The 11273-nt window shown below is 44.7% G+C and overlaps 1 protein-coding gene across 1 annotated transcript; it reads right to left on the bottom strand.

Annotated features, from left to right (window-relative positions):
- Positions 1 to 614: 614 nt before the first annotated feature.
- On the bottom strand, positions 615 to 6177 carry LOC149282506 (E3 ubiquitin-protein ligase HUWE1-like). The gene is made up of 14 exons (XM_089498097.1): positions 5992 to 6177; positions 5520 to 5731; positions 5262 to 5319; positions 4873 to 5049; positions 4195 to 4440; positions 3953 to 4086; positions 3723 to 3823; positions 3207 to 3392; positions 2701 to 2917; positions 2401 to 2523; positions 1788 to 2025; positions 1445 to 1672; positions 1161 to 1283; positions 615 to 698 (listed from the first exon to the last, which is right to left on the bottom strand). The coding sequence occupies exons 1-14, from the start codon at positions 6175 to 6177 to the stop codon at positions 615 to 617; spliced, it is 2313 nt and encodes a 770-aa protein (XP_089354223.1).
- Positions 6178 to 11273: the final 5096 nt, after the last annotated feature.

Below are 11273 nucleotides of genomic sequence, written 5' to 3'. Positions count from 1 at the left end.
CAATAGTGTTGGCATGAGTGTATGTGTCAGTATATGATGTTGGAGTGTGTGTATCTTAGTGTATGGTGTTAGAATGTCAAAGTGGGTGTCTAGGATTATTGGTGCGAAAGAGAGGAGGGAGAAAGATATTGTGTATATATGTATGGTTTTAAAATAAAGGGTTTTACCACAAGATTGAGTGTTAGTATGTGTGGGTGACTATAAATATATTACACCCAGGCACCACAAACCCTAGATTCACCCCTTATGTCAGCAGGGCCGGCCCTACAATGGAGCCGACTGGGGCAATTGCCCCAGGCGGCACTTCAGAAGGGGCGGCACTTTGCCGCCCCAAGCGGTTTTTTGGGGGGTTTTTTTGAAGCGGAGGAGAGAGAGAGGGGCACCGAGTGGTTTTCGCTTACCCGCTCGGCGCCCCTCTCTCTTTCCTCTGCGGCGAGTTTCCCTGTTCGGTCTCTGTGCCGGCTTGTAATGCAGAGCGCCGGAAGTGACGTGAATTTCCGGCGCTCAGCATTACAAGCTGGCACCGTGGCAGCACAGGGAGACTCGCCGCAGGACTGTTTAAGGGTAAGTACCGGTGGGGGGCGGGTAGATTTTAAACTTCGCCCCAGGCGGCGTTAAGTCTTCGGCCGGCCCTGATCTTGTCCCAACGACATGGCAATGGCTCTCAGCATCTGATCTTCCTCTGATATACTCAAGTCCTGCAGAGCAACAACAGATACCCGTGAGCTGGGCTGCTCTGCAGAATGGGGAGTCAGGGCATGAGTGTAAGGGTGTCCCAGCAGAGGAGAGACATCAAGAACCCGGTGGAGCTCGGGAACGCTGGAGTAGAATGGGGAAGAGGGAAGCTACTGCAGCTCGGCCAGGGGAACCAATCTTTCAATGACAGGGAGACGGGCCAACCTTTTCTACTCTGGCTACTGCCCCTCTTCAAATTTTAGTCAGTTGTCTATGACTTGACTAGGACCGCCTGCACTTTCACACGCGTGTGCTACATCTAACCTGTATAGCGGCACGGAGAAGCCTGCGGTAGAAAGGGGAAAGGAATGGACGACAGGGAAGGAGATGTGATGAGGATACAGGAGGGAAGCAGAACCGGACCACACTCATGTGAAGGGTCGGGGGGGGGATAAGTTGAGGAAACGTTCACCCTGCACACTTACCCGTACAACTCCACCAATGAGAGGAGGAGGGTGGGTGAGGAGGTACTCTGTGGCTTGCTCCATGGTACTGGTGTTAAGCAAAGCTTCCATGGCATGTTCCCGCGTGAATCCCATATCAATGAGCTATAGAGAGACGATTGTATGGTTAGGAGACGGCATTCAGTCTAATCAGCAGAAGCAGCATGCTGACAACACTTGTTCCAATTTCAGCTGACAGCTACAATGTAAAAGGTTTACTTAAGGCCAAGATTGCCGCAGACAAGAAAATAAAGTACTACTCCCACCTGCTGAAGTTGTTGCTGGTTCACTTGAGGCTCTCGCCTCGCTCCACTTTCGTCTTGCTGACCCTCTTCTTCCCGACTACCCTCACGCTCTTTGCTCAGCCGCTCACGAATCACTGGCTCCCCTCGCAGTATGTGGCATAAGATAGCTAGCATGGACTCAGCCATACGACCACCATATACTTTTAAAGGTTTTCTATTCCAAAGGTTCTTGATGCAGGTGAAGGCTGCCTGTAAGCGACAAAATATGGAATACTGTTAGGTACACTGATCACAGCCAAACAAAGATTCCAAGGCGCAGGTAGATACCATATCCCAACAGCAGCAGGAAAGGTGTAATTTTTACCTTTTGCATGACTACAAGGAAGCGCAAAGAGCTGAACTGAGGGTAGTTCTGTCCTCCGGGTAACTTGGTTGGTGGCAGGGAGTGAGGAGACTCCAGGACTGTGGTAGGATTTACCATCTTTTCCACCAGCATAAGCCAAGCATCCAGGAATTCGCCCGTGCCATCCGGCAGATCAGAGTGTTCCAAGCCCTCCGACACCGGCACTCTGCCACCCATAGAGAGGGCCCAGTTAAAGGTTCTAAATTTTAAAACAAATGTATTAGAGTGAAAGTGTACGTTGTTCTAGTTTTTCAAAATGATGCTTCCAGATGTTTCATATGGACATTAAATCAAGGAACATTCTATTAACAAGTATAAAAGTAGTCACTGTGTTGGGAATGTATTGGCCAATTACACTAATGTAAACATACTTTTTCCATTTACGTTCTAAAAATCAGCCAGTAGCAGGTAGAAGTCAGGTGCATGATGGGAAATGTGACGTTGAAGTATATGAAAACAAAAACATGTAACTTCCCCATTTGGAACGTGTTAAAGCAAAATATATTTCTGAAGCCTCGGAAAGTCTTTGTTCTGTCTCCCGTGAGTCGCTACAGGTAGCAGGCGGCTCACTTACTCAAAGAGAGCGTTGTGTCCACCGGAGCAGAGGAATTTCTGCAGCATAAGATGATACGGATATTTCCTCTCGTCAAACAACATGGGAGAGGTGAAGCCAACGGAGCAGATAAAAAAGGTTAACCTGAACAACACAGATGTACAATGTTAGACAAATGAAATTTAAAGAGACATCTTATATTTACCAGCCTATTACTATTTCTAATTAACCAAATTACCACCCAAAATCCAACATCCTTCAGTTAAGAGATTAATACAAAGCAAGCTTGTCACTTGTGAACGAGACCCGTGTAGCACAAACCTGAACCTGGGAGTTGGTGTGTATGGAGGAGGCTGCCACGAAAGTCCCTTCGTCAGTAACTTTGTGAGTGCGGACGCCGTAGAGCGCGCGGCTGGGGTCGGGGCTGTGGTGGTGCTGGCTGCATGGTGACTTCGCCTTTGGCGCACAGGAGACCCAACACAGAGTTTGACCAGTAGGCCAAAAAGTTCAGCCAGGGCACGACCGAGCCGCGAAGATGCTAAAAAAATAAAAACATAAATATGAATAAATAAATCAAAATAAAAATGATGTTATATTGTGCTCTACATATTAGATTTCTGCTTAAGGTTCATATCCATGCTTCTGTTAGTGTACTCTACTTTTTGGCAAGTATAGCAGGTACAAGCTTTATGAACTATTTGAAGGTTCATCAAGATCAGCCCTATCATACCCAGCATGTATTTTTATAAACTTATATAAAAAAAAAAAATCTAAATCGATACGTAATTTAATAAACTACTTCCATGTAAAACATATTTTATAAATACCTGATAATAATGGTTTAATCTGTTTGATTCTGGCAGCCATTGCTGGGGTGATCTTTGGTTTCCCCTTGGAGTCCGACGCGCTGGGTTCATCTGTTTCCATGGGCGCCAACGCATCCCCATCAAGTCCAATACCTTCTAGTAAGCCGGTGGCTTCCTCACCGACAGCACTCACCTCGGGTTCACCTTCTGTAACACAGATACGATGGCTTATACATATAGAGTATACACTATACACTATATTAAAATATGCACTTCTGCATAAAATATTTAACTTTTTATACAAGAAATATAGTGAAAGTCATCCATGAAACCATGCAACAATATTGTAGATGCCTAATATCCAAGACAACTGTGCATAGATGTCTTAAAGAAATACTTATTATACCCTGGATATGTGGCCTTGTGTATAAAAGATTTTACTTAAATATGTTACTTAATTGCCATATGTCATGGCACCGGGCCAGGTTTGAACCAGAAACATCTCAGAATGAGTTTAAGAAGTGTAAGAAAACATACCTGCCCTCTTTGTTCCCTGGGGCAAGGCACTTGCTGCCTTCTCCTCTTTGGGAGCCAACTTCTGCATGTCTGCCTGACCAAACTCACAGCCAGGTGGCAAGCTGTCAAAAAAAGTACAAGGTTGGTAAGTAAATGGCAGAACCTCGACTCAAATGTAGATTTCTGACCACAAACACTATGAAAAGCAAACAGTTCTGGGTATGGGAAACAGAAGAATCACATGCGCGTACCTGTTAGGAGTACAGAGAGACAGCAAAACAGTGCTTTCCCAAACAAGAGAGCAGTACAGCTGACTCAGCTTATTCAGAACATTGAGACCCAGTTGAGAACCCCACTGGTTGACAGAGATGGCACGGATCTCACTCTGTGGAGAAGAAAAGAAATATGGCAATTAAGAGCACGCAAAAGCAACACCGCTGCCTCGGAAAACATGAAAACAAAATGTTTAGACCCATCCGGTCGGGGCCCTTACCTGTCCCACTCTGCACGTGTGTACAAACATCATGATGTATGCATGGGCTGCAGTTAATGCGTGGAGTAGGGGGGTAGCCTGAGCAGACAGAGTGGCATCTGCTACATTTCCAGCACATGCCAGCTCCCTTAACAGCACTGAGCCACCGGGGGCCTCAATAGGCCGATGCAGTGGGTCCAGCGAGGAAAGAATGGAGTCCAGCTGGAGAAGCCCTTCTTGGAGAACCTTAGGCTCATGAGACAGAGTCTAGAAAGAGGGGAGATGTTGTCTATTAACAGTCCTGGAACTTCTGCTTGTATTTATTTTCTGACCATTAACAAAAAACAGAACTACCGAGAATATAAACATCAAAGACTTTGTCCAGCTAGCCTGCCCATAATATAGTACTGGGCTGACAGGTTGCCCAAGTATTACAGCATTTTGTGGCAGTACAGCTATGCTATAGACACTCGTTCGTAGATTTGGACCAGTATTTTTTGGGTTTTTTTTTTTTCTCTTTTAGGAGAACCCTCGCTGGGTCATCCAGCACAATGATTTTTAGCTACAACCCCATTGGCTGCAAGTAGGCTAGGATTTCTAGACATTTCTGCAGGTGGTCCAGATTGATCTGTCTGAGTCAATCAAGGCTTGGTGTTTAACAACCACGTATTAGAATAAATGGAAACAAATGTTACTTACCAATATTGATTTGCAGACACCTGCCACAGCTTGGCAGGCAGCAGAGGTAGGGAAGTCAATAGGTAGATTGGGCAGACCAAGGATGGTGACCAGAGGCAGGAGACCCTTCTGACTCACAAACTCCTGACAGTGATCGTCCGTTGTGTTATTACTTAGAATGGATTCCACAAATTTCATCTGTGAATTGGTAAGTTTTTCAAGTCATTTGGAAAATTCACAGATATGAGTAGCTTCGCATAAAATTTTATTGAAACATTATTTAAAAATCTTTGGTCCAATATTGTACCAAAATGGTTAAAATCAGGGTTGTAAATTTGTGGGCTATAATCGGGAGCCCTTGAGCCCTGCGCTCTTACACATCGGCTCTATTACACTATTTCTAAACTCACCACGTTGAGAATATAATCCATCAGAGGAATCGGGATTCTCTCTTCAGTTCCCACAACACTATGAGAGAAAAGGCAAGTTAACATATGAGGTCCAGCAAGATTTTAAGAATAAAAATTCAAGTTTATTAGATATGAGTCTCTTATTATAAATTATCTTAGTTTAACCCAGATTAATAACAGATTAATGTCTGATATGAAGTCTGGAACAAAGCTTACAGGTCACAACTCCAGAGCTAGCAGCACACATGGTAAACTTACTGCGGACTTGGCTCAACTTCGCTCTGTTGGTTTGCAGTGAAGCTCTGCATTGCTTGAACCTCCTCTTCTTCCTCGTCCTCGCTAGAAGCCTCTTCGGCCGCGTGGTTCGAACGTGGTGGAGGAGCTGTGGCCGTGCCGTCAGCTTTCTGAATTGATGGCTTCTGACAAATATACTTCGGGTCCCTACCAAGATTGCATATTTCTTCTAAAATCTAAAAAAAAATAAAAAATGCAAAAAAGACTGAAGACATGCATGCCCAGTATCCATGACTATGAGTCAATTTGTTAATCTCCAACAAAACAGACGCAAATCCAAATGGTTAAACACTTAAGAGGATCTAGAAAATGGCAAAGGGAAACCCGAATGTTCCAAGTCTGTGCAAGAACATAAAACAATCAATATTTAAACAAGTCGATAACCCCCTGCTAGGAAGCGCCCTACAAACCCCACCGGGACATGCAAACACCTTACCTTAATAATAGCGGTGGTAGCATCGGTTTTTAGTGTGGGCTGGTGCCTCATCAGTTCATCGACAGCACTGCCCAGGTTAGAGGCTGTATCGCCTGCAGGAGACCGGAGAGAGGTCAAAGCTGGAAGAGACCACGGGCCTCTTAATCCCTCGGCTAGAGACCTGAAGAGCGCTGATCTACGCTGCATGCAGGTCTCTTCAGCAGGGGTTAGAGGAGGGCAGTGGCGTCGGCAGGGGGGGGCCAGAGGGGGCCATGGCCCCCCCTACATCATGCTGTGCCCCCCGGTGTGCCCCCCCAATCGAAACGCCGTCTTTTTTTTTTTTTTAATAGACCCGGAGGAGAGAGTGAGAGGCGCCGAGCGGTTGCTGAGGAATAAGTTCTCAGCAACCGTTCGGCGCCTCTCACTCTTCTCCGCGACCGAGAGGCCTCTTCCTGGTTCGCAGTGCCGGCATTTCAAGCCGAGCGCCGGTATATGTCGTCATATCCGGCGCCCAGCAGTGAAGCCGGCAGAACCAGGGATACAGAGACCTCGCGATCTCACCGCTGGACAAGCCCAAGGTAAGTGAACTTCAAAGGGGGGGTTAGAAAGTTAGGAGGGGGTTAGAGAGTCAGAAGAGGTAGATAGGAAGTGAGAAGGGGTAGATAAGGATAGATTGGGAGGGAGGAGGGGGTAGATAAGGATAGATTGGGAGGGAGGAGGGGGTAGATTGGGAGGGAGATGGGGTGGATGGGATACATTGGGAGGGAGAGGGGATAGTTAGGATTGATTGGGAGGGAGAGGGGGTAGATAGGATAGATTGGGAGGGAGAGGGGGGTACATAGGATAGATTGGGAGGGAGAGGGGGGTACATAGGATAGATTTTGAGGCAGATGTGGTAGATAGAGAGGCAGATGTGGTAGATAGGGAGGGAGAGGGGGTAGATAGGATAGATTGGGAGGGAGAGGGGGTAGATAGGATAGATTGGGAGGGAGAGGTCTTTATGGGACAAAAACGGCGTACGTTCAGCTGTTTGGGGACAAAGTTGAGATAATGTGTAACTTAGGTGCTGGTCAGGTTCTATGTGGGCAGTGTGGACACCAGGGTTGGCTTTGGGGTGTGTGACCAGTGATCTATGCCTGTAATTTAAGGGGTTTTATCTATACCTTTAATGCAGAGTGTATATGTAATTTCCAATTGATTTATATCTGCAAAGCTGGGTTTTGTGTCATTCTGTTGATCTGTATCGGCTATATTTCCATACATTATTAATGTTTACCTGCAAATATAGGATTTGCATGTCTTATTCAGTTGATCAATACCTGGAGTGCTGTTGATTATTTGATCTAAACCTTCAGTGCTGAGTGTACATGTGATTTCCAGTTGATATATACCTGCAATGCTGGGTTTGTGTGTTCTGTTGGTTTATACCTGCAATGCTATGTTTCCATACATTATTTATGTATACCTGCAAATACAAGTTTTTTTTTAATCTCATTCAGTTGCATGTGCTGTTTCCATGTGTTGTTTATTTGATCTATACCTGAACTACAGGGTGTAGTAAAAGAGCGCTATGGTTTAGTGAATGAGGGGACAAAGGGACTCTGGGGATGATTACAGGGGAGAGGACCTCTCAATGTCACGGTGCAGTCAGAAGGAGGGATCACTGCACTGACTCTCACTGTCTTCCCCTGATCTGCAGTCAGTGTGGCAAATATATTGGCAGCAGGGTCTAATATTAATATATATTGGCTGCAGGGGCTAATATTAATATATATCGGAAGCTGGGACTAATGTTTATATATATCGGCAGCAGGGGCTAATATTAATATATATTGGCTGCAGGGCCTATTATCAATAAATATTGGCTGCAGGGGCTAATATTTATATATATTGGCTGCAGGGACTAATACTATATATCGGCAGTAGGGGCTAATATTAATATATGTTGGCAGCAGGGTATAATTTCTATGTATATCGGCAGCAGGGTATAATATAAGTATGTATCCGCAGCAGGGGCTAATATTAATATATATCCGCAGCAGGGGTTAATATTAATATATATCGGAAGCAGGGTCTAATATTTCTATATATCTGCAGCAGGGTCTAATATTTATATATATTGTCAGCAGGGGCTAATATTAAAGAATGAAAAATAACTGTCACTTTAGCTGTTATTTTGAAATCATATTTTAATCACAGTCTTTACTTCAAAGAGATAAGTGCATATTATGTAGTTAAAAATGCACGTCTAACGTGTGTGTATATATATATATATATATTAGTGTATATGTACCGTTTTATAATTGGCCCCCCTACTTTGGTCCCTGGCCCCCCATGTGCCCCCCCTAAATATGAAACCTGGAGACGCCACTGGTTGTAATCAATGAAGTGTATCGCTGGGATTAATGAAGTGCTTCCGCGCTGTGGATTTGCTCAGATCAGGTAACTAAATCCAATGGCCTGTACTTTACTAAATGAAATGTTAGATTTTATAGTGGTATTTTGCTAGTGCTAACCAGTGTCGGTGTAAAAACAGGGAAGACAGTACAGTTTCATGAAATTCTTTTGTTCTGTGTAATCAGGAATGTTTCGGGTAACTCTGGACCGGCTCGCTGTTCCTGCTTTGCTACTAAATGCTGCATTTTCACAAAACACAAAGAGTTAAATACAGTTACCAATAGGAAACAGAATTAAGAATAACCTGTGTATAAAAGAATTCTTTCAATGGGACATCTCATTTTTTTTCATGAGTGTAGAAATGTGACAGTAGCTATGTGGGTTTTATAGGTTTTATAAAGGGGGGTAGGGAGGGAGTGGGTGGGTGGGTAGATCGTGAGAAGGGGGGGTAGGGAGGGAGAGGGTAGATCGTGAGAAGGGGGGGTAGGGATGGAGAGGGTAGATCGTGAGAAGGGGGGGTAGGGAGGGAGAGGGTAGATCGTGAGAAGGGGGGGTAGGGAGGGAGAGGGTAGATCGTGAGAAGGGGGGCTATGGAGGGAGAGGGTAGCTCGTGAGAAGGGGGTAGGGAGGGAGAGGGTAGATCGTGAGAAGGGGGGTAGGGAGGGAGAGGGTAGATCATGAGAAGGGGGGGTTAGGGAGGGAGAGGGGAGATCGTGAGAAGGGGTGTAGAGAGGGAGAGGGTAGATTGTGAGAAGGGAAGTAGGGAGGGAGAGGGGAGATAGTGAGAAAGGGATAGATGGGTTGGGGGTGGGGGGGGCCTTAATAGATTCTCGCACCGGGGCCCTGAGGTTTCAAGTTACGCCCCTGATTTGGAGAGTAAATCTTATTCTTTAACCTCGAAAACAAGGAGGAATTTTATTAGTTCACAAGCATGCTAATTAAAACTTTTTTTCTTTGCATTGCATCAGAGAAGAGGAAGTCAAGATAGCGGAGGTAGCAGTGGTGGTAGAGGAAGCAGAGGAAGAAGATAGACAGAAGTAAGCCAAGTTTAAGGACTGAAAATAGAGCATTAGTAAAAGCACAAGAATAAAGGAAAGGAAAGAGGGCAATAGAGGTTGTTGGCTAATACTGAAGGTAAATACGTAAATAAGGTAGGAGAAATTAGACTGAAACACGCTCATTTAAAGGGCAAATGGGCAGGGAGCGGGGTGCATCAAGACCCCGCTCCCGAGACCTGGAGGAACCGGTAGGTACTTCAACTGGAGATCTCCAGGTCAAACACAGAGAGTTCCCAGGTATGCCTATTTGATATATATATAAAAAAAAAAAGATTTTCTGCGCATAATCTCCTGCACAAAGATGGACTTCAGGTTGACCTCTGTTGTGCCATTATAACCATTAATATTAAGTCTTTTGTTTCTATTGCAGAATCTTCTGCTGCCACAAGTAAAGAAGAAAAACACTTGTATTATCTCTGCTTGTTAAATATTTTATTTTAATTGTATGAACGAGTATACCAATAATAAAGTTTAATCTAATTTTTCATGCAGTATTGAACTTCTCTTTTTGCTTAACAATTTGTTACGTGTAACCTGGTCCAGGATCTTATGCAGCAAGGGACTTGTATTAAACGGCTACCAGGATTCTGTTGCCCAGGCATGGGGTTTTTCATGTCATCTTAAGGTAATCGTCCACCACACTCATGGGGCAACAGAAGAGGTCTAAATGAAAGGCAACCTTGAATATAATTTCTGTAATATTTTGAACCAAAATGTAGTCTTACATAGAAATATGGTAACATGTAAACCGCTTCTTAAAGGCAGAAAAAAGTCCAGTGCAATTATAAAATATAGTATTTTTATTATATACACTTCTTCACAAACCTATTTACAAACAAAAAAACACAGGTGTTTGATATAGTTAATACCGTATTTGCTCGATTATAAGACGACCCCCCAAATCTGAATATTAATTTAAGAAAAAAAAGAAAAAGCCTGAATATAAGACGACCCTATAGGAAAAAAAGTTTTACCGGTAAATGTTAATTCATGTAAACTATTTTTTTTAATAAAAGCTATGATTACGAAAAATATTTTGGTTTTATTTCCTTCTATTTTCCAACCTGCCCTCCAGTTATGCACATCTGCCCCAGAAATGCCTTATACCCCCTATATGCCACTGTGCCCCATGATATGCCTTTTAACCCTCTAAATGCCACTGTGCCCCCTGATATGCCTTTTGACCCCCTATGTGCCACTCTGCCTCCAGAAATGCCTTATACCCCTATATGCCACTCTGGTATTGAGAGGGTTAAAAGGCATATTATCGGAAAGAGTGGCATATAGGGAGGTTTAAGGCATTTCAGGAGGCAGAGTGGCGTATAGAGGGTTAAAAAGGCATTTCTGGAGGCAGAGTGGCATTGAGGGGGTTAAAAGGCATTTCACAGAGCACTCTGCCTCCAGAAATGCCTTATGCCCCCCCGTTTAACACTCCCCCTCCCTCCTCCAAACTTACCGGTACTTAAGTCCTCTGTCATGTAGCCGGGGCAGCGTGTAGATGTCTATGCGATTCGCGTAAACAACTTCCGCTGCAGCCGGAAGGAGGTGTGGCTAGCAGCGGGGGTTGTTTGCGTCCATCGCGCAGACCTTCCCCGACTGTCAGAGAGAATTTGCCGCACCGGTGCGGGGAACATCTACACGCTGCCCCAGCTGCACACCGGGGACTCAGAAGTACCGGTAAGTGGGGTGGGGGGGGAAGACAGGAGGATCCAGGACCCCTGCAGCTGCGGGGGATCTGGATCTTAGTTGTCTCATAGTCAGACCTATTTGAAGTCTGATTATAAGACGAGGGGTATTTTTCAGAGCATTTGCTCTGAAAAAAACCTCGTCTTATAATCGAGAAAATAC

The sequence above is a fragment of the Sceloporus occidentalis genome, unplaced genomic scaffold, assembly GCF_023333645.1.
Source record: "Sceloporus occidentalis isolate IW3139 unplaced genomic scaffold, rSceOcc1.0.p SCAF_113, whole genome shotgun sequence".
NCBI classification, from domain to species: Eukaryota; Metazoa; Chordata; class Lepidosauria; order Squamata; family Phrynosomatidae; genus Sceloporus; species Sceloporus occidentalis.
The sequence above is the reverse complement of the archived record's forward strand: the minus strand, read 5'-3'. Positions and strand labels throughout refer to the sequence as shown.